Raw genomic sequence first — 23,805 nt, 5'->3', positions numbered from 1 at the left:
TGTTTGTTTGTTTGTTTTTAAAAGTGAACTGACCAAGTCACCAGGCACTGGTGACACTGCCATCACCTGTCGCTGTAAACACGGAACTGTCGTCTCCTTGGGGCCTGAAGCAGACTGAGAGCCTTTTACATTTCAGGAGTTAAAAACAAACAAACAAACAAACAAACAAACATCAACCCAAACAGAGCCCTTGCTATGGCTGTCCTGGCTCTCATCAGCATCTCTCTGTCCCGGTCATGGCTCTGTCCTGGGCGGACATCTCACCACAGTCAACTCACCCCTTTTGGCAATTGCCCTCCTCTGAAGCCATCTCAGCAGCAGCACAAAGTGCTTCTCTGCAGCAGCTTCTTTGATGGAAAGCTTCCCAATGGGGAAACTTGCCAACAATGTGGCTGAAACCCATCACAACCCAAGCCTGGTGTGGACTGATACCGAGTTCCCTGGGTGGCATGAACGTGTGGCACACCTGGCCTACAGCAAGGGATAAAACCTTAGACCTTCTTTTGCCAAGTTGCTTCTGGCCATAGCAGTTAGGAAGCAGGTCCCAGCCCTTTTACACCCCCTACCCACCCCCCACCCCCTTTTTAGCAATGTCTTAGTGTTGACTCCCAGCAGGTATAAGGAAATCCTGCAGAGAGGCCACCCTTTTAGGAAAATAGGATTGCTGTCTTACACGCACTTTAATTGCATATAAACATCTCACGCAGGGAGGAAGTTTAGAGAAGAGATTCCTGTTCTCCAACATGACCAGAGGATGCATGTACACAGTTAGCAGTCACTACGATACAATGTTGCCTCTTACACTCATCTCTAAGAGAAAGAAATCTAAAGAAAACAGAAATGAGGAAATCTCTATCAAGCCGACTAGAAACTTGATATTGCACACTATGATATAACCGAGTGTGCCAAGCTCCTCATTTCACACCAAGGGGCCATAATCTAAATGGAAAACAAAATATCTTACGAAATAAATCCCACTAACTAAGGAATTCTTTTTACTAAGGGGAAGTGGAGCAGAGGGTGAAGGTGGGGGTGAGAGATGGGGAATGGGGGGTGGGTACTAATGGGAACAGAATACAATTAAGTTGAGGTAGTTTATTCTACCAGTCAAACGTTACCTGGAGCAAAGTTCATCTATACTCCTATGCTGTGGGAGCGGCCTGTTCCAAAGACCCAATTCCACACACACCTGCATTCAAAGACAAGCTTGCAGCTCTACGCAGCAGTAAACAGGACCGAGCGTGCTTCAAGACAGATCAGATGCAGACCTTTTGATCCCTAGACAGTTGTGTTTTTAGTTTTTGTTTTTGTTTTTAAATATATGTCTTACTGTTTTTAGTCGCAGTGGAACTCTCCTTTGCCCGACTCTGTCTAAAGTCTCCTTTGCACTCGCAGCCTGGAGCTTAGAAAACAGCTCTGCTTCTCAGGTGGGAAGGAGGAATTACGGTATGCCTCCCTCGGATCTCACAGCACCACCCCAGAGCTCTCTCGGCCTGGCGCAGGATCTTTCCCGGTGAACAATTCCTTTAAGCTCACACACAGGCTTCGGACCTGAGCTCCTCGGGTGACTGAACCTTCACTAAGGTAGACTGTTGCCAGAGAGGAGTTTTATCTTAGTTTCAGTTCATCAGAATATAGTTTTTAAGAGTCTTAAGACAGAGCACTAGTAATAAGTGGGAACTAACTGCGCAAACCTCAATTACTCGGTGGGGCCAGGCATTCTACCCCTCCGCACGCAGTACAAGGACAACCTCGTACGCCGGCTATGTTGGCTTGCATATATGGATTCTGTTGTTTGTTGACCACAGCCACACACACTGGAACTCCGCAGTCAGTCAGGTAAGAGTTCCCTTCTGGGAAAATGCACCTTAGGGTTTTAACTTTGATATTTCACATGACACCAACCCCCACACCCTCCTCCTAGGACATTCACTAGCCTTGGTTACGGACGCATCAGGCTGGAGGAACCGACTCCGTGCAGGTAGTTTTTCAACAGTACACGGTCTCCAGACCAGGGCAGAAGCCTGAGCTCCTAAGCATTAAAAAAACCACCAGAGAGTAACCACACTCAAGCCCAGCGCACAGCGAGATGGGGCTGCTTCACTGCACTTGCCGCCGCCAGCCACGGGATGCGCTTGGGGCAGGATCTCACTTTTGGCTCCTCTTCCTCTTCAAGGGGAATGGACCCGGATGCGGAACAAGCCTTGTTGCAGCTGCAGGCGGAAGAGCTTGCAGTTGGCTATGCGCAGGGCTGCACAGCCTGTGCGCCGAAGGTCAGATGGCAGGAGTGGCTTTGTGTGGTGCCAGGTGCCCGTGCTTCTCTTAAACTCCCGCACGTAGTCGTAGTTGGTACCTAAACCACAGAGGGAGCAGAGCTGAGCGGACGGATGCCCCTAAGCCACAGCAAGCGGCTCTGGGGAGAGCATCACAGCTTTCTCACCTGTGTCCAGGTCTCCGATAACATAAATACTGGCTCCTATGGGGACCGCTCCGTAGACAAAGGAGGAGCTGGCAGGGATGCATAGGTTCTGATCGTTAAGGTAGATCCACCTGGAAGCAAGGCCAACAGATATAACTCAGGCAATCAGAAGTACAGCTGACACGATTAGGAAGACAAACGGACAACGCCGCAGCTCAGCGAGCCATCAGCACACTGCACCCTGCCTCTCTTGATGCCCGATCCCCTCACAGGAACCTTGGCTGTAGTGACTGTCAGGGCAGACAGCAGAGGCTCAGACAGTGCCTCTCACAGAGTACAACTGTCTCCACTGCATACTACAGCTCCTGGCACTCAGTCATGCTTGGCTTTTGTCACTCACAGTCTACTGCTTCATTCATTCATTCATTCATTTAATTTGTAATTGTATGTGTGTGTCTGTGTGTAGGTATATGTGTGTGAGTGCAGTGCCCATGGAGGGCAGCAGACAAGGTCAAAACTCCTGGAGCTGGAGTTACAGGTAACTAAGCCACTAGTGTGGGTACAGCAAGTGCTCTTGCTAACTGAGCCTCTCTACAGCCCAGGAGTAGACATCTCGTTGCTAGAGTTCTACCACACTTGCTGGCATTCATCTGGATACCTTCTGGCTTGGGCTGCTGTCACTACACCAGTCAGGGACCTGAGGTGAGCCTTGTTTGGTTCTGGTTTGGGGTGGACTTACGGAACTGCTGGATTTTAGGGAAGAGGCGTGTGCCACGTAAGTGATGAGAAAATGCCCTCTTCCCAAAGCACAATGCTGCTTTGTTTTCTAGTTGGTAAGGCCTGGGAGTTCCAGCTGCTGTGCTCACCAGGTCTCAGTGCCCTCAGTCCTTTGAAGCCTGATTTCCTGAAAGTCTAACTATGCTGGGTATTTTGGCAAGAGCTTACTGGCCACTTTATGTACCTTTTTTTTTTTTTTTTTTTTTTTTTTTGCAAAATATCTATTCCAAAACTTGCTCATTTTAGAAAACATACACAGGGGCTGGAGAGATGGCTCAGTGGCTAAGAGCACTGGCTGTTCTTCCAGAGGTCTGAGTTCAATTCCTAGCAACCACATGGTGGCTCACAACCATCTGTAATGAGATCTGATGCCCTCTTCTGGTGTGTCTGAAGACAGCTACAATGTGCTTGTGTATAATAAATAAATCTTTAAAAAAAATAGAAAACATATACCCAAGTAAAAATAAGATAAATCCTTAAAAAGGCATTCTAGAAAATACCTGACCATTCTTCAAGGGTCAAGGTCAGGAAAGATGGGCTATCACAGGCTAATGGGCAGCAAGGAGGCTTAACATCTCTTGGCAACTAGAATCTAGGCTGAACTGAGGCAAGGGACATGCTGGTGGGAAGTGGGTGATGCTGCAACCACGCTGTACTTAGTTAGTGTATGTGCACAGCTAACATGTGTGTTCTGATGGGGGGGGGCGCTAACACAGCAGGAGCTACTGAATGGTTTATGGGGACTCCTCGGCTTTTGGAAACGTTTCTACAAGTCTAAGTTTCCTACAGAGGTTGGAGAGGAGGCTCCGCCGCGGTCAGAGAACTTGTTGCTTTTGCAGAAGATCCAGGTTCAATTCCCAGCACCCACACGGTAGCTCACAGGCATCTGAGACTCCAGTTCTAGGGGATCTAATGCCCTCTTCCGACCTCCACAGGCACACACATGGGACACAGATGATTCAAGCATAATACTCATAAACATAAATCAATGTAAAAAGGATGGCTGTAAACTGATACGGCTCAGTTGGTATAGGTGTTTGCTGTGTAGCCTGCTGACCCGAGTTTGATCCTTAGGACCCACATCATAGAATCAACTCCTGCAAAGGTTGTTCCCTGACCTTCATATGAGATAAGTAGATTCTAGGCTTTGCCATGTGGTAATGTTCACTCAGGAAACTGACCCATTTCCCACTAACAGCTTAGAGCCATGCCAGATCACAGTCACTGCCTAAGCAGCCTTGAGGCTCTGCTGTCCAGGACGGTGCATGCTGTTCTGTGGACACCGTGGCCTTTCCACTGTCCTGCACGGCAGCTAAGAAGCTGCACGGTAGGTGAGTGGCCTCTGATGTCAACGACCAACAAAGAAACACCTCATAAAGAACATCACCCACTTCAACAGACTTCACCGACTCTCACGAAACACAGAGCTTCCTTATTTCAAGTTCCAAGAAACAAGGAAACAAGATAATTTGCCCAAGATTATAGAACAACGCTAAGCCACTACATTTCTCCCCCTCTCTTCTTCCTGTCTCTCCCCTCCCTCTTCCTTTCCTTTTCTAAGACAGGGCCAGGCTAAGCTGCCGAGGGTGACCTTTAACCTCTGTTCTGCTTCCATGAGCGCTGGGTAATATGTCCAGGTTCTGGGGTACAGAGGATGGGCCCCAGGGCTGCATCATGGTCTCTCCTGAGCCACATGCCCAGCCTCCTATCAGGTGGCTTACTGGGGCTAGAAATACGGAACTTGGCCTCACACACATACACACACGTGTTCTAGCTAGTCATATCTCAGTCCGATACCACCGTCCTCGGGGTCCTTTTCATCCCTCATCACGGCTGCTCAGTACTTACATACACCACTGCACTTTCTGATTAGGTTACTGGTGTGGCTTCTGCCTCTGGGCTGGACCGTGACCCAAAGTGAGGAGGTGAAGAGCAGGGTTTGCGCTCTGGGACTCATGGCTTCACAAGTCTTACTAAGGGCAACGGAAGAACTCCCTTCTTCTAACCCTCAGATCCGACAGGTATGGCATTCGCAAGGCCAGGCAGTGTGGTGTCTCTGCAGAGTGTCAGGATGAGCAACTTTTATACATGACCGACTCAGCCCTGAGAGCACACTGCACAGGTTAACTGCTGGCCCTGCCAATAAGACTAAGATATAGACGCTTCCGCTGCACATCCTTGCAAGTAGGAAAGATGAAGAGAGGACGTCAGCTAGATCAACAGCTGCAGAGCCAGGCCTGGGATGGAAAGATACAGCCTGTCACAGACACACCCCATCTGGACAGCAATGGCGACCAGCCTAGTCACCGCAGGGCTGAGGACACACTGCTTTTCAAGACTGCACACTGCTTTTCAAGCCTGACCTGATGCTGCCTCCTGAGTTCTCAGTGTGACTGAAGCTGCTCTGAACTAGCAAGTCTCCTGTTTCAGTCTTCTAAGTACTAGGATTACAGGTTCGTCCCACCGTGCCCAGACGTTTCTCCTAAGTGAACTGCGTGGAGGGATGCGCCTCACGTTGATGTCTGCTGTAACTTCCCTGGGATCCCGTGGCCTTCTTGTCTCTGGAGGATGGGAGTGTGCAAGGACTGACTTCGCCTTTCCTGGGTCACTAGCTTTTGTCTAGGTGTCAGGCCCGCCTGTGCAACTCTACACTCAAAGATGGAAAGGTGACACTGGCAACACAACACAGGGACCGTGTGCCAAAGCGGGAACCAGACAGAGGAAGAGGACGGGACTCAGGAAGGGAAGATGTGGCAGGAGCCGCCGCAGACTCAGGATGTGGAGGACGCTCAGCAGAGCTCAGCACAGCTCACGGACCTGAGCAGGGCGCTGGGAGGACCTCAGTGTCTACTCCACTCTGCAGAAGAGTGGAAGGGGCAGTGCCTGCAACAGCTCTGGGACTGCTCGGAGTCACGGCAGGGAGAGGCAGGAGAGAGGGGGCCTGAGAGTGAACGGTAGAGCGGGCAGTCGTCAGAGAGACTGTGGGGACAGCTGAGAACAGCACAGGGGCTCAGGGGACTTCCAGAGGAGGGAGGGAAGGCCCTGCTCTCAGTGTGTCTTTACCATGACTTGGGAGGAATTTATGGCCTTTCTTCTTTTTTCTTTTTAACAGCTTTTTAAAAAAACAAAAACAAAAACAAAACTCAGAAAGCATAGAAAATAGTAAGATATGGCATTTTTCCAGAAAAGTTTTAATCTAAAAATAAGGAACAAAGACAGGAAAGACAAGAGCTTACATACAATCTGAGTGGCCTCCCATCCAACCCAGACTGTTCATCTGACAGCAGCACTTTCCACAGTGTGCAAGAGTGCAGACCCAGGAGGGAACGCTGCCCACTGCTGGGTGGGTGCAAAGGGGGACTCTGCAGCCCCAAAGCCCGAGTGTGGGTTCCAGGTCTGCTGACCACTCAGCACCTGTGCGCCGTGCTCACTGTGAGACTGGAGGCTGACAGTGCCTGAGCCTCGTAGCTGCAGGGGAACGCATGAGGCAGGCAGTGACTGTGTAGCATCTGGTTTTGCTCATGCTCAGTGTTTTACAAATGCCCTGAGTGTCACTGACAAGAGGTCCTGGCAGCTGCTCTCTGTTTACACAGGGGAGTCTGGGAAAACAAAGGCTGGAGATGCATGGTGTATATTAGAAAAAAAAGGTTTTAAGATTGGGAACTTATTTTTTGTGTGTTTGTGTATGTATTCATGTGTGATGATGTTATATTCACATGTGTTTATGTATGTATTCGTGTGTGATGGTGTGCTTGCACACGGGTCTAGGCCGATGTCATACCTGGCTTTCTTGAGGGTACCAGGGACAGAATGAAGACCCGAAGGTTTGAGCAGCAAGTACTTTACTGACTGGCCCCCCTCCCCCAACCCCTTTAAATACAAGGATGGGGCCAGGGACATGCTCAGTGGTAAAGAGTGCTGGCTGCTTTTCAAGAAGACCTAAGTTCGGGTCCTAGCATCCATGTCTGGTGCTCACAACTCCAGCTCCTAGGGATCTCACACCCTCTTTTGACCCCCTTGATCATCTCCCACATATCGCACACATACATAAATAAGTAATAAAAAATAAATATAAGGTCCGGCATGGTGGGGAGTCAGAGGCAGGCAGGCAGATCTCTGTGAGATCATGACATGCCCAGACTATATAGAGTTCCAGGCCAGTCAGGGCTACAGAGTGAGACCTCGAAACAGAAACAGAAAAAGAAAGAGTTAAAGTAGACACATAGAAACAAATCACAGTTGGTGAGATGGCTCAGCCGGTGAGAGCACCGACTGCTCTTCTGAAGGTCCTGAGTTCAAATCCCAGCAACCACATGGTAGCTCACAACTATCCTAATGAGATCTGACTCCCTCTTCTGGTGTGTCTGAAGTCAGCTACAGTGTACTTATCTATAATAATAATAAATAAATCTTAAAAAAAGAAACGAATAAGAAACAAAGCATCGCCCTCCTTCCCATCACAGCGCTGTGGTCTCCTACTCAGAAGGGACTCTGAGCAGGCTGACTGGAACCCAAGGTTCTTCTAACAATACAGTGTGTCCCGGCACGCCTGGGAAGTGTTACAGTCAGACTTGATCCCACCCAAGGCAGCAGACAAAAGGAAAAGAAAGGTAAGCAAACGACTCTGACATGTTGCAGCTCACGCTGACTACGCACGGAGTCAGCCATCACAAAAAAGTAGTTTATCAGAAGGCAAACACACTGCTACTGCTTGTTAATCAGGCGGGACAGACTGTCTCCCGCTCATCTGGGCAGGAGATGAATACACTATTTCCTACGGAGGCAGCCTCCCCCACTGTGGCTTCTCAAAGGAGAAGTAAGAAGCCTGACATCCCCTCCACCCCCCAGCAAATGCCTTCCAAGCTGCCTCCTCATTTTCTGTCTACTGAATTCCCCTGGCAATCTCCCTCTGATGACGGGAAGTAAAGACTCGTCTGAAGTGTCTGAGAGGGAAAACACGTGACAGACCAGGCAACAGTCACAGGCATGTCTAACACTGTGTCTGTTTATTCTTCGCCGATCTCAAAGTCAGGAAAGGAGGCGCTATCTTATGGCACCCCCATCTGGTAATAAAGTGCATAGGGCCACACTGTGCAGCAGGCTCCCCTGGGGATCTGAATACGTCACTGGAGTGAGAACACTGCCTGGTGCTTACGAAAATGTGTGAGAGGAGGGGAGGGGCAGTGCCTACCACAGGCTCACGCCATGGCCTGTCTGGCATTTTTAAAAAGGTTGTTCTTCTTACATTTATTCATTTACTGTGTGTGTCTGTGTTGTGTGCTTGTCTCTCTCTCTCTCTGTGCCTGTGTATCTGTATATGTGTGTGTCTGTGTATCTGTATATGTGTGTGTCAGTGTCTCTGTATCTGTACATGTGTGTGTCTGTGTGTGTGTGTCAGTGTCTCTGTGTATCTCTGTTGTGTTTGTGTCTGTGTGCATGCACTGACAAGCTGTGTGGAGGTCAGAGGACAGGCTGTGGGACTCCGCTTTCTTTCGCTTTTGGGGGTCGGTCCTGGCAATTGAATCCTGACAGTGTTTTAATATCTCAGACACCAGCTCAATTGACACATGATGCACTGAGCATCTGATGCCTGTCAGGTTTCCTACTGGAGGACCACGTGGGACCGAGCCGTGTATACACTCAGTTAGCAGTTAGGAAGCCAGCCCTATGTGCAGAAGCTTAGGGATCAGGGTCTGAGGTGTGTGTGTAAGCATGGAAGAGGACAGCAAAGGCTTTCTCTGGAGAGTGACAGCTTTGGAAACAGCCAAGTTAACTAGATGGGCAATGAGGGGTATTTCAGGCAGAAGCAGCCTAGAGATGAGCTAGCTAAGGGCTCAGTGTAGAGCCTCTGGGCAGACAGCAGCAGGAAAAGCAGATGCAGGCCCTGTCATAAAAGGCTACATATGGCCAGGTGTAGTGGTGCAAGCCTTTAACCCCAGGCAGAAGTAGGTGGATCACTGAGTTTCAGTGTCAGTCTGGTCTATGTAGCAAGTTCCAAGATAGCCTGGATTACACAGAGAAACTCTGTATGCAAAACAAAACAACAACAAAAAAGCAGCCATTACACTAACAGGACAACGTCAGATATGTGCTAAGTTCCAGGTTCCGTGTTGTTTCCTTAAGTCACTATGGTGGTTTGAATGAGAATAAACCCCATAAACCCATATATTTGAATCCTTGGTCCCTAGTTGGTGGAACTGCTTGGGAAGGGTTGCAGGGTGTGTGTGTGTGTGTGTGTGTGTGTGTGTGTGTACTTGTCGGAGGAGGTGTGCCACTGGTAGTGAGTGGGCTTTGTGGTTCTAAGAGACTCATCATTACCAGTCCTCTGACCCCCTCCCTCCCTCCCCCCCTCCTTCCCTCCCTCCACCTTTTGGATGAAGATGTAACCCCTTAGCTGTTCCTACTGCCACGCCTTTGCTCCAGCCTCACAGACTCTAACCCTCTAACACCATACGCCCAATGTCACGTGCTCTTCTATAAGCTGTCTGAGTCATCATGTCTTACCACAGCAACAGAGGAGTAACTCAGATATCAACTTCTCAAGTCACTGAGAAAATACCCAGCATGCAGTGGACACACCCCCTAAGGAGAGAACTCAGTGATGTCACTGGGAATCAAAGCTGAGACACACCCCTGAAGCATGGAGGGAGGGACAGGAGGGGAAGCCTGGAGAGTCTGCTGCATGGGGAGAAGGGCAGGCGTGGAAGCCTCTAGACTGATTACCTCTTAAACTCGTCATGATAGAACTCGGACTTGCAGGTGACCATCTCGCTGCCCTGGATGTCCTCTCGACTTCGGACGCCTCCAAACACATACAGCTCCATGGCAACACCACAGGCCACTGCTCCAAACCTGCAGGACCACAGAACACAGATGCTGGCTTAGAACTCAGGACCTCAGGGTAGGCTGGAACCCACCATGTACATCGGACTGTCCTTGAACTCACAGCAATCCTCTTGCCTCAGTAGTCTCCAAGTGCTGTGATAGAGGTATATGTGTGCTTGAGTGCACTTGTATGTGTGTGCATTTGAGTATGTGAGGCCCAACGTCGATATCACTAGTGATTTCTTATTCATTAATGCAAGGTCTCTCAGTTGAACGCAGAGTTTGCCGATAGGGCAGTCCAGCTAGCCAGCTTTCTTAGGGATCCTTCATCTTTGTCTTTCCAGTGCTGGGACCACCTGCCTGACATTTACTTGGATATTGGGGATCTGAGCGCTGGCCCCCATGTTTGTGCAGCACAGTACACACTTTAACCCTGAGCCATTTCCCCAGCATCGATTGTACCTGCAATGCTCTGTGCTATATGTGCATATGGGCCTTCTGTTTTAGGGACTGCTAGGTTCTGGGGACTCACACATCAACAGTAGCGTACTGATGGGCACACACACTCTGCCTCACCTCCTCTCTTTCAGTGGGCATATGGCAGTCCATTGCTGGGTCCGTGGGTCGTAACACTCCACAGACTCAAACAGTTTTCCATACGAGCCTCCGCCCATGGCATAGATTTTCTTTTTCATAGCTGCATAGCAGCCAATCTGAAAGGAAAGAACAATGGTGGGGAAGGGGAACATTTGTCATTAGAACTGGATGGAAAGACAGCAACTGGCCCAGAGCAGGGTCACATAGGTAGAACAAGCTCTGACTCCTAAAAGCAAAACCATGATGCTGTCTAACATGACCCAGAGATGGAAAGAGCTGGTGACATGCACTGGAAATTTCCAGAAAAGGAGTCCTCATCCATCTTCAGCAACAGAAGCCAGTGACTCTATTTTCCTTTACTTCTTGGTGGGTGATGCTGGGCACAGAACTCAGAACCTCAACCATGCCAGGCCAGGGTTCCCCCATGACACTGGATCTCAACCCCAAATCCTGTATATACGTTTTGACCTAGCTCCCCTCGTCCACCACGTGGACTCTGACCTATCAGGTCAGAGAGATCGTAAATCTTGCGGTAAGCACCTTTACCCACTGCCATCTTGATGTCCCCATAAGCTGTCAGCAGTGGTGCGGCACAAGCCGTGAGTTCCACCTATACCACACTGGGTGACGTGGGGGATGGAAGGGCCTGCCAGCATCTCTCTGCTTACCCCAGTGCTTACATTCCCAGGAGTTAGGATTTTGCAACTATAGTTATTCAGTTGCTGTCACAATTGTTTAGTTGGATGGTGTGGTGGGTTGAATCAAATGGCCCCATAGGCCCACAGGGAGTGGCACTATTAGGAGATATGGCCTCGTTGGAGGCAGCATGTCACTGAGGAGTGGGCTCTGAGGTCTCATAGGCTCAAGCCAGGCCTAGTGGCTCACTGTCTCTCCCTGATGCCTTCAGATCCAAATGTAGAACTCCAGCACCACACCTAACTGGATGCTGCCATGCCTCCTGCCTTGATGATAATGGACTAAACCCTTGAAACTGTAAGCCAGCCCCAATTATGTTTCCCTTATAAGAGTTGCCGTGTTCATGGTGTCTCTTCACAGCAATAAAACCCTGAGACAGAAGTGCACGCAGTAAGAGAAGACAGGAAGGGTGAAGCAGAGCCATGGCCAGGACTGCTAGACAGCTCTGCCTGGAACCTGAGTCTAAATGAGAGCGGTGCACAGGAGGGAACCACTTCAGCCTTTCACTTGTAGAGTGAGTTAGGAGTGGGGAGAGATCCAGCTATTCAAAAGTATCTACTCCAGACAACACAGCACTGCTGCTCAGAGCCAGACAAATCCTAGCACAGGGGCTCTTTCCTGCTGTGATGTATGACTGCTGACGTGAAGGCAAGCTGCCAACAGAGACAGAATTCTAAGGCCTGGATCCTCTGAGCACTTTCTGTTTTGCCAAAGGCATACTTAAGAAATGAGGCTATGTGCCGAGGACTCTGCTCAGCGCTAGAGTACTGTGTGAGGCCCTGGGGTGTGTGTGTGTGTGTGTGTGTGTGTGTGTGTGTGTGTGTGTGTGTGAGACCCTTCCCACCGCAACAACCAAGCCCAGAAAGGGACACTGACTGACGCCAGCTTGTGAAGAAGCCGGCTGAGCAGACCGAGGCGCTCACCTTCCTAACCATGGTCAAGTCGGGCTGCTTCGTCCAGGTTTTGGAATAAATATCATAACACTCCATGGAAATGAGCTCTCGATCGCCATCCTCCCCTCCAAGGATGTAGAGCATCCCGTCTATCTCCACGATCCCAAAGTTGTGTCTTGCCTGGAAAGACAGTGCAAACTTGGTAGGCGAAAGGAGAGATTCCACATTTTATTCCAGTGTTCCAGCAAAGAGAAGACTTGTTCACACTGTTTCTCCTTAGAATGTCTCCTCGCTGTGTGTGGCTTCCTCGGCACAACAGACAGAGCCAGCTAGTCACTCCTCAGGACCAGGGACAAAAGATGCAGGCTCATCAGCAGAGATGCTGTGCTTAACCTACAGAGTTGAGAAGAGATCCTACAAGGACAGCTGGCACCATGGTATTGCTTCTGTGCAGTTATGGACAGGCAGGTTTCTGAGGTGCCTGGGAAAAGTGGCAAGAGCCATGTCGTGTGGATTACCTGTGACCAGGAGAGGCAGCAGGGAGGACAGGGCACACGTGAGTATCAGGAATTCTAGAAACCTGAGGCACTTATCATTTACCCACAGCCCAAACAGAACAGAAAACTCCTGGCTTGTGGAGTCTCATAGAACATGGAAAGCCAGCGTGTACAGAGGTGGGGCACAGCAGAGAGAGAGTGGAAGGTGGGGGGAAGGCATCCTAAGACCAGGGCAAGCAGTAAGGGAGGTGAGGAACAGGTCTCTGCAGGGAGGCGGCGCTAGGCAGAGGCAGGAGGAGGCAGAGAGGACAGGGAGATTCGGGAGAACAGGACTCCAGGTAGGGTGAGGCCAGGCTGCCTCTTCTTTCCCGACACAGGAACCCACACCCGATAAAACTTCCAGAGAGAAAAGAAACACACCCCGGAGACAAACTGCACCATACCTCATGCATGGGTGGGAGCGCAGTCCACGTGTTAGCGTCTGGGTCATACTTCTCTCCTGAGCTCAGCGTCTGCTTGTTTTCATCTTGGCCCCCCAACACAAACAGAAATCCTTCTGTAAGAAGCACAGGGGACACACAGGACACTCCATCAGATGCCATAGTGCAGTGGCCTGGCATTTAGAGCCCCCCTCCCCAACTCCAGCAGTCGTCTTGCTCCTTGATGACGGAGTCAAACTTGTTAGTCACTCTGGCCATTCTGCTTTATTTAACAGTCTTTGAGTTGATTCTGATCCTACAGGAGGAGGAGAAAGGCGATCCCACACTGTAGTCACCAAGCAGCTCAGGGCTACCTCAGCTCCTCACTTCATCCCCCAGCTCTGAGTCTCGACAGCATCAGACCAACACTCCACACCTAGTCTCAAGGTCACAGGGATTCTCTCGGCAAAGGACACTTGAGATGTAGACAGCATGCAAGATTAACTGTTGAGCCTGCTGTTGGGGTAGTGATGTGGGTAAGTGAGGCCAGTGAGGGACACACGATGGGCACAGACAGGGTCCCAAGTTCTATCCCCAGCACTGTACAAATGAGGAAATGGTGAGGGGCCAGCTGGAACCAGCGCTCGACTTTCGTCTTTAAAATCACATTTGCTGTACACACTCTCTCTTGGTAAGTGTGGCTCTCGGCCTCATCGAAGAAGCTCCTGTCTGCTGCAGATGGAGCCGAGCGCAGAGAGCACAACGGGCCAAAATGCAGGAAATAAATGACCATGGGGTGTTCGACTCTCACTGGGACATCTACAACACAAGCCCCACACCCAAGGCTCAGGGGACATCAGGGAAGAGCGGGTGGGGAAGACTGTATGAGTCAGAAGGTGGATGTCTGCTGCAAGACAGTGTCCTTTAAACGTGACAGGGAAGCTGCGCCCATGGACTCTCAACAGTTGACCACACAATTAGTCCTCATGCCAACCTGGAGGGGGAAATTACACAGGCCCCACATGCTTCCAGGCCAAGCACCAGAGACGGTCAATGGATGCTGAGGAGAATCAGTTTCCATCAGGGATGGGTCCCTGACAGGTTTCCCAATCCTGAATGGTCAGCCCTAGACACATGTAATACAGTCAACACTAACTGACTGACTCAGGAGATTTCTATATACATATCTATCTATTACATACCTGTATATTTATATATAGGAATATAACTTATAATATATACCATATAGGTATACTTTTATAATATATTTACATATTTATATTTATATATATACATATATACACACATACACACATATATAAAAATCATATTAGAGGAGGTCACTAATTGAGGAGGGTCATGTCACATGGGAAGAGGTGAAGATAATATAGGGTGGGATAGGAATAATATAAATGCAATGTTCTCACGTATGAATGACATTCTCAAAAGGTTAAAATAAAAAATGTAGATGTGTGCACGTGTGTACACATGTGCACATGCCATGGACCATGTATGAAGGTCAGAGTTGTTTCTCTCCTTCCACACTCTGAATCCCAGGGGTTGAACTCAGGCTGTCAGGCATGGCGGTGAGTGCCTTTTCCCACCATGGCCAGCTCAACTGATATAAACCTTCTGCTTGTCCAGGAAATTATTCCTACAAGTAAGAGCACCCAAGCTCTTAGGCACACCAAGAGCTCTGCTCCTATGGAATAAGAGCAAAAGCAAACACCGGACACGGAGCTGCAAAGACCTGAGAAACTGAGTGACCAGGAAGACAAAGCAGCAAAAGTCGCCACAACCCCAAGAAACACAACTGCTGAGGGACACACACGGAACCACTGACAGAGAGACACAGGAATAAATTCCATGGGGGGCCTAACAGGCTCTCAGGGCAGAAAAGTCACTGAGACAGGTCAAAAGCAACCATCAACCCCATGACAGAGTTAAAAGGACAGAAGCTGCTGGGCTATAATGACATACATCTTTAATCCCAGCTCTCAGGAGGCAGAGGCGGGAGGGTCTGTGTGAGTTCAAGGCCAGCCTGGCCCATAGAGTGAGCTCCAGAACCTCCAGGGCTGCACAGAGAATCCCCCGCACCCAGGAAAAAGGACAGAGCTGACAAGGACAAGCAGAGAATGTGGAGAAAGGTCTGACATGCCCGGCGAGATGTCCAAGAGCCGAGGAGCATGGGAAAATAAGTGGATAAGGAAGACAGGAAGGCAGGCAATATGGCTCTGCAGGTAAGAGTGCTTGCTGCAAGGGCTGACAGCCTGAGTTTGAGCCCTAGAACCCATATGTCACCACCATACTGGATGGTGTTAGAGCTCAAACCCAGGCCACTCAACCCTCTGAGCTACACCCCCTAGCATTCAATTCTTTCTGAGACAGTATGAAAGCATATCCCTAGCTGGCCTGACTTCACTATACAGACCAGGCTGGACTCAAACTCGTAGAGATCCTCCTGCCTGTGCCTCCTGAGTACCGAGAGTAAAGCTGTTCACCACCAGGCAAAAATCATACCCGTCTATCTGTGCAACACTGAAATAACGTATGACTTGGCCAGGGCTTTGCTAAAATCGAGCAGAGAGTACCTGCTGAAAGAACTCCATGGTTAATTCTCGGCATGCTCAGAGGAGCCAGTTCAATCCACAGCTGCCGGTTAGGGTCGTAGAGAGGGCACATACATCGCATGGCCGCTGTGGGTTTCCGTGACCTAAGAACATACATAATTGATGTTTTACAGTTCCTCTCATGATAACCACTGTCAATCTCAGTACTCTACAGATGGTTAAACATTTGTAACAGTCAACTACTGCCACACTTAAAACAGACAATTATCCCGCACTTTCTGTTGTCACTCCCCGCTCCCTCTCCCAGCCACACTCACACTCTCTCCTCCCCTCCGATGGTCACTATGCACTCTGAGTAGCCCCTGGGCTTGAAGCTGGCCAGCATGGCCTCCCCCTGCTGCGGCTGGCTGAGCGGGATGTTGCTGCACTCTTTGACGATTTCTCGCACCAAGGGTTCATTCAGCATCTGCTCGCGCAGGTAGCTGGAGTCCAGCCCCGAGACCCACAGCGCTGACATGACATCCTTCATGTGGACCTGCAGACGGGAGGAGGGGGGACAGGACAGCGATGACACGGGTCTCCTGAAACCCACTCTCTGGTTCACAGCAGATGGCATCTGTTAGCAGTCTATTAGCTGATACCATCGTGTCTGACAGTCCTGTCTGAATATGCACACCAGCCCCTGCCTCTACTCTCCACACTCCTATGTGTGTGTATTTGTGTGTGTGTATGTGCACGTGCGCAAGCGTGGGTACCTATAGGTCAGAAGAGGGCGTCTGATTTTCCGGAGCCGGAGTTACTGGCTGTTGTGAGCTGCTCGATGCGGGTGCTAGGAACTCAAGCTGGGTCCTCTGCAAAAGCAGCAGATGTTCCTAACTGCTTAGCCATCTCTCCAGCCCCCTTTGAGACACAGTCTGGCTGTAATCTAGGCAGCCTTCAAAGCCCACCTTCCTCATGCCTCAAGCCTCCGAGTCCTGGATGACAGGCATGTGCCACTCTGCACTGCACTTTTTTGGTTGTCCACAGACTCTGGGAAGAAAGGTCTGAATGTCTCAGGAGCTCTCCTCACACTGCAGGTCCCGCCTCAGTGGGCTAAGTGAGCGACTCTGTTGTCTTACACGCCTGGCAAAGTGTGACTGAGCCACATTTATGGGTGCCCTAGGATGGTGACAGCAAGTCCAGTGTGGTAAAACTTGGGCAACAGAGAAAATGAATACTGTAAGAGAATCAGCAAAACCAAAGATAAAAAAAAAATCCCCAGAACTCTATAGTAATTCCTGCAATGATCATGGTTCAAATCTATCTCACAGCTTTGGGTATCTTTGGTCTTGGTGGCTATCTCTGACACTTGGGCATGCTCTGGGTGACTTGGTCACAGATTTAATCAACTAACCATCAAGTATGGCCTCTGTGGGTAAGGGGAAACCCTTGAGTAACTTCAAACATGTTTTCATGCTCTGAGAAGTCAGATTAACCAAAGGTCAAAGAATTGTCACATTCCCTAGTGACCAGGCCCACCCAAAGGATGGTCCAGCAGGCTGAGGACGAACAGGGTCCCAGCAGCCCCAGTGAGTGTCACCTTCCCTAGTTACCTAATGTGATCAGTTAGGTGGTCTCACTGCAGCGCAGACCACAGCATGGTGTCTGAGTGTGCACCGTCACAGGCTTACAGAATTTGCAAACTACAAGATAATCTAAGAAACGAGTCTGCATTGACAAGAGCAGTGAGCAGTGCAACTCTGCATCCCAAATCTATTCTCCAAAAGCAACACAGTCAGGTGATTGGAGAGAAGAATTGAAGACAAGCTCCATTCCCTGTGGACTTTCAATGGGGACTAAGTCTAACACTCTCTGAGGCCCCTCACCAGCCGTCCCTCCTAGACCTCCTCCATCCAGTTTTTGTTATTTGTTTATTAATTTTCAGATAGGCTCTCATCTAGTTCTGGCTGTCCTTGACCTCACAGATTCACCTGCTTCTGGGATCAAGGCATCTGCCTATGCCTGGCTAAGCATTCCTTTGAAATTTTAATTTTTTTCTCCAAATCAGCTAAGATGCTAGGGACTGGGGCCGCTGGACAACGGTTAGACCCTTACCAGGTGGCTCCTTGAGCAAAGGACTGTCAGCTAAGCAGCTAGCTAGCCCACTGCTTTAGATAGTCTGTAGATGCCTTTGGGAGGGAACACAGCTACTTCTGCTAAAGAGAGGGCACTGCATGGCAACTACGGCTGCTTGCTGCTAAAGCAAATTCTGGATCCTGCAAGCACTGTCTTCGCCACAAACAGTTCAGACAGCCTGCACTGGACCTCTGTCCATCACAAACCTCACTAACCTCCAGCAGCCATCTTCTCTCAGGCCAGAGGGGAAGCATGTCCCTGGAGTCTAGCCTGAGGTTAGGGCAAACATCATTGGTATGATGGTCTGCTGTGACTCGCACAATTATAGCCATCTCCTCTCTGACACAAACATGAGGGACTGTACCTTACTAACAGTCCTGAAGGACAGCTGTCATTATCCCAAACACTATTGCTATCCCTCCTTTCTAGCTAGAGAGGAAAACCTTTTCACAGCTCCTAGGAGCTGCTCTCCTGTGCCCCCACAGAAGGCTCCCCTTCAGGGGCTCTTCACTCCCAGTTTGGATCTTAACTGTTAGCCCATGTGAACTGTGACACAGAGGAGAATGGACGAAAATGAACTGGTGGTGGCCGTGCAGTGACAGCAGCAGTAAGACACTTGAAGACGTCCATCGAGTGACCAGGACTGACTGGGCTGTAGGAAATGAGGAAGGCTGTGAAGCGCTGAGGTGGAGGAGTTCCAGAGAGCTGCTAAGATGTAAAATCCAAGCGTCTCAGATATCCTAGGCCTGAGAGACATACATTCAACCCTGTAGGAGCTGAGGGTCTCAACACCTGAGGGCTCTCAGGAGCTGTAACAGCTGTAGGTAGGAACCCTGCTGCCTGCCCGCTGCTGCTAGAAGTCCAGGATTATTAACAGCTGTCAAATGCCAGGGCCACTGGTAATTAAAGCCCCAGCAAGAGACCTCCAACCTGAGCATCTACAGCTACAGGCTCCTGGCTCTCAGGGCTGGAGTGTGAGCCTTTGGGTCTGTTCAGTACCTAGGCGTGGGGACCTGGGATTGCCAGCATTGGGAGTGTTCCTTCTTGCCATCTGGGTAGACCAGAAGGACCCCTGCTAACAGTCTGAGACTGACAGCTTTAGCAATAGACCACATCCCTACCCATCCCGAGAAATAAATAAACGCATTCATGAGAAGGACACCCCAGGCCGTGTCCTGGGGGGATGGAAGGTACCTTTCTCATCTCTACATCGTGTGCTATCCACCGAATCACTGCCTCGAACACGTATCTCTCGTTGCCAACGTTCAGCTTCTCGAGAGAGATCACTTCTTTGAGTTTCTGTGGACTCAGCTCCAGGAACTCCTCTGTGCTGCTGACGTCTCGGAAGTGGGTCTCCAGGTACTCAGTGGCCAGGTAATGCACGTGGTGCAGGCAGTAGTGCAGCGCAAAGTCCCGGATGCCAATGCAGTTCTCCGCCGCTATGCAGCCCTCCAGGAACTCACAGCACAGCGTTTTCAGGTCCGTCAGCAGCAGCAGGTCGGCTGCCTGCACAACATCCTGGATTGTATCTTCATTTAACCTGATCTGTGAAGATTACCACAAGCATTTTATTGTTGCATCCAGACAAACAAAACAAAACATAACCAAACCAAACCCCCAAACCACTAACCTAGTAGTCTGGCCCACAGGAATGCCCAATTATTTCTTTTATTTTTAAAGATTTAGTTTCTTTGGTTTGTTTTTTTTTTGTTTGTTTTTTTTTTGGAGACAGGGTTTCTCTGTGTAGCCCTGGCTGTGCTGGAACTCACTCTGTAGACCAGGCTGGCCTCGAACTCAGAAATCTACCTGCCTCTGCCTCCCGAGTGCTGGGATTAAAGGCGTGTGCCACCACCGCCCGGGAAAGATTTAGTTTTAATTATGTGCACATGGATGCAGGCGCCTGCAGAGGTCAGAGGTAGTGAACCCCCCTGAGCTGGAGTTACAAGCAGTTGTGAGGTGCCAGGACCTGAACTCAGGCCCTCTGCAAGAGTAAGAAAGCACTCTACACCACTGAGCCATCTCTGCAGCTCCCCAGTCCCCAGTGTTGTAGGTCTAAGATGACTAAGTATTGCTGACCACACACTGCATGTTTCAATCGTCTGAGGTATCAAGGGGGCCTTATCTTTATTTTCAAACATTAAAAAAGATTTATTATATATATATATACATATATACATATATATATATATATATATATATATATATATATATATATATATATATATATATAGCAGTCTGCCTCCATGTATGTCTGCAGGCCAGAGGAGGACACCAGATCTCATTATAGAAGAACCACCATATGGTTGCTGGGAATTGAACTCAGGACCTCTGGTTAATAATCTCTGAGCCATCTCTCCAGCAAGGGGCCTTATTTTACAGCAGATATACCTGGCCTTTTTGTTTGTTTGTTTGTTTTGAGACATGGTTTCTCTGGGTATCCTGCGCTATCCTAGAACTTGCTCTGTTCAGCAAGCTAGCCTCAAACTCAGAGATTCACCTATCTCTTGAGTGCTGGGATTAAAGGCGTGCGCCGCTGCCTCTGCCACCACCCTGCTGATGTGTCTGCTTTTCATTCCACCTGCCCAGGCTTTCCCTTCCTGTGCTAGCATGATCGACTGCTGATGGGACCTTGTGCTCACATCTGCAATTCACACAAAAACCTGACTGAGCATTTAGGGACAGTTACATTCGGCTACTAGTGGAAACTGGAGTTATCTGTTCCTATCTGCGGAGTGGAATGCCAGGCGGGTGAAAGCTTTGGATCTCCACGGTAGCCCCGCACCTTCTGGGTCAAACCCACAATGTACACATTTCTCTCCTTACGACTCTTCACTTGGGATCCATTCTCTCCAGTTTCCCGCCTGATGCCTCGTTCTCTTCCTGCTTCGCACTTCTCCATGCAACTGTTAAAGCAACAGCACACACAAGGCCCCAGGCTTCACTGCTTCAGAGACGAGGGAGTTCAGGGGCCAGCAAAAACCATTTTATCAGACTCTATACATTTTCATACTGCAGACTTCCAAATGTGGTATCACTAATTGCCTCAGAAACTGAGCACAGAAGTGTGGAAAATCAATAAGAAAAATGTCCTGCTCCGAGGACATAAATAACTTTTTCTGCTTTTTTAGTTTCTGTTTTATTTTATGTGCATTTGTGTTTTGCCTAGATGCATGTCTGTGTGAGGGTGTCAGATCCCCTGGAACTGGAGTTACAGACAGTTGTGAGCTGCCATGTGGGTGCTGAGAACTGAACTTGGGTCCTCTGAGAAAGCAGTCAGTGCTCTTAAACACTGAGCCAGCGCTCCAGCCCACTTTTTCTTTTTATAGTGTGTGTGTGTGTGTCTGTGTGCTGGCTAGTTTTATGTCAAATTGACAAAAGCTAGAGGCATCTTTGAGGCATCTTCGAGGAGCAAGCATCAATTGAGAAAATGCCTTCCTAAAATCAGGCTGCAGGCAAGCCTAAAGGGCATTTTCTTAATTACTGTTTGATGCAGGAGGTCCCAGTACCTTGTGGGTGGGGCCTCGTGCATGCTGGGACAGGCTCTAGCACGCAGCCACACCCCCAGACCCAGGAATATTCCGTTCAGCCATCAGAGAGGGAACGACTGCAGACTATCTAAATAAAACCTGTGAAAACTCACTAGACCACATCTCGATGAAACCCGACAGCTGATTTAGGAGGTGGCCATCCCTACATTGTCACCTGAGTTCTAAAGTTTAAGCTGGGACAGATCCCAGCAGTCAGTCTGCAGACAGTCCCTGGCGGGCCGAAGTCGAAGCCCACACAGAGCATGCCCTCAGGCTGCTACTGGCTGAGCTTACAACTGCACTGACCTCACCTCACCCTGCCTGCGAGGGCAGGTGGCCTGGTTCCTCCTGCTGTGCAGGGTCTCTAGGATTTTAAGGGCTCTAACTTCATCTAGTTTAACAATCGCACATGTGCACACCCTCTGTCTTGGTTTGGGGGAGAGTTTTCCTAAACTGTGTTTTCCCAGTGATATGCAATCACACAGCAGGACTGGAATCTCTGAGTGTGTGGACAGAATGGATGCATTTAGAAAAGATGGTTGGTGCACTCCAAACACTTAACAACTGGTGGGAAAATCAGGCCTTACAGAAAAGGGGAGGAGGGAAACAGCAGTAAGGAAGGCTCCAGTGGGCAGGGCGAAGGGCGAAATGCGAAATCTTGGAGAAAATGAGGCAGAACACAGTCCCACACACCTAAACGTAAGGCACACTACTCTGCTCTCTGGCCAATATACCTACTTAATTTGTCTTTTCTGTTTGTTTTTTAAAGATTTATTCCTATTTGTATATATGTGTGTGTGTGCGCACTTGCGATCATGTTGTGCATACACGGAGGCCAGAGGATCCCCTGGAACTGGAGTACCAGGTGGTTGTGAGCCACCTGCTGTGGGTGCTGGGGACCTCTCAGCCACTAACCCATATGTACCCCTGTTCAGAGTCTTAAGAGTCCTATGCTAGAACCTAAGTTCATAAAGAGGACAGGGCTAGGAGGCAGGAAGAGAAAGCGGTCTAGTGGCTTACCATTTCCTGCTTGAGTATTATCACATCTCCAGAAAAAAGGTGGCACAGAGAATCAAGGAAAAGCAGGAAGACACAGCAGGGGTGGGGTGAAGCACGTGACCACCAGTGAATACTATGCTAAGGGTAGCTTTCAATGGGAGCTGCCTTTCATTGCAATGCCCTACAAGAAACTGTTTCTATACAACCAGTCCCAGTGACAGAGATGCTTCTATTTCCACAGCGACAGAGAAGGGCCAGACAGAGTGGATGTTGTGCAAGACCAGATTCAAGATGTGGTGGCCAAAGAGTCGGTGGTGAAGGGTGTACCCATTCTTCTAACCTCAGCCTGGAGGGTGGGGCTCAGAAGAACAAGAACTGAGATTTGGTCTATGGTCTGTGGCTCCTTTAGGGACAGGGTCAGAAGAGCATGTATGTGGGGCCACTGCCAGGGAGATGCTGACAGGTGCTCCCAACGTCAGCAGATGCCATGGCAGTGCCACTCTGAAACCTCTAAGTCTCTTCCAGGTCTTGCCCCTGGGTCTCGCCATACCTGCCCACTGAAGATGTAATCCAGGATCTCTCTCATCACCATTACCGATATCCCTTCAAGTTCAATCTTATAAGTGGATCCGTCATCTTTTGGAGGATTATAGTTTAACTTTGTCCTAAGAGAGGGAAAAAAAATGTAAAATTTCTATGAACCAACAGAAACAATGATAAATATATATGCACTCAATGCACACAACACATATTGTTGCGTAGCAAACATACTTCCAGTTAGAAGACTTAGCGTCAGATCAATATATACAGCTTTAGCTAAAAGCCATCGGTCCCAGGACACAGCTGCTGCTTCATCTTTTCTACAGATTTGTTTTTCAGTGTGCACGTGTGTCCTGATGTGTGCAGGTGCTCATGGGGGCCAGGCCAGACATAACACTTCCCCTGGGAGCTGTTGTTACAGGAGTTACGAGCCAGCTGACATGGGTGTCAGAAACGGAACTGAGGTCCTCAGCAAGAGAAGAAAGCCAAGGGTGCAACACAAGGAGACAGACACTGTCTTTAATTAAAAAACAAAAATAAAAACAAAAAAAGGTGCTGGAGAGATGGCTCTGTTGTTAAGGGCACTGGCTGCTCTTTCTGAGGACCAAGGTTTGATTGCTACCATCCACATGGTGGCTCATAAGCCCTGTAACTCCACTCCCTGGAAATCGGAACCCCCTTCTGGTCTCTGTGGGCACTGCATGCATGTGGTGCGCAGACACACTTATACACATAAAAGAAAAAGAAATAAAATAAATTTAAAAAGCTAGAAAATAGGGGAGATACCCTAAGAAAATTGGAAGGTGAATCCAGGAGGTTGGATTTAAAGTAGGACTGTCTCCTCGTCACAGACAAAACTACGTGACAAGTACCTGTGTGTGGAGAAGGCAGGCGCAACCCAAGGTGGATCATTATACTGCTTGAGGTATAC

The 23,805-nt window shown here is 49.3% G+C and overlaps 1 protein-coding gene across 1 annotated transcript in view; it reads right to left on the bottom strand.

Annotated features, from left to right (window-relative positions):
* Positions 1-665: 665 nt before the first annotated feature.
* Gan (giant axonal neuropathy) overlaps positions 666-23,805 on the bottom strand; it is a 47,854-nt gene continuing 24,714 nt past the window's right edge. Inside the window, exons 2-11 of the mRNA NM_001081151.2 lie at positions 22,885-22,999; positions 19,003-19,353; positions 16,011-16,228; positions 15,715-15,836; positions 13,148-13,260; positions 12,238-12,387; positions 10,598-10,734; positions 9,920-10,048; positions 2,441-2,550; positions 666-2,353 (exon numbers count right to left, since the gene is read on the bottom strand). Of these exons, the coding sequence (NP_001074620.1) occupies positions 2,172-2,353; positions 2,441-2,550; positions 9,920-10,048; positions 10,598-10,734; positions 12,238-12,387; positions 13,148-13,260; positions 15,715-15,836; positions 16,011-16,228; positions 19,003-19,353; positions 22,885-22,999 (1,627 nt within the window). The 3' untranslated portion in view covers positions 666-2,171. The remainder of the gene's footprint in view (positions 2,354-2,440; positions 2,551-9,919; positions 10,049-10,597; positions 10,735-12,237; positions 12,388-13,147; positions 13,261-15,714; positions 15,837-16,010; positions 16,229-19,002; positions 19,354-22,884; positions 23,000-23,805) is intronic.

This window comes from Mus musculus, chromosome 8 (assembly GCF_000001635.26).
Source record: "Mus musculus strain C57BL/6J chromosome 8, GRCm38.p6 C57BL/6J".
Lineage (NCBI taxonomy): Eukaryota > Metazoa > Chordata > Mammalia > Rodentia > Muridae > Mus > Mus musculus.
The sequence above is the reverse complement of the archived record's forward strand: the minus strand, read 5'-3'. Positions and strand labels throughout refer to the sequence as shown.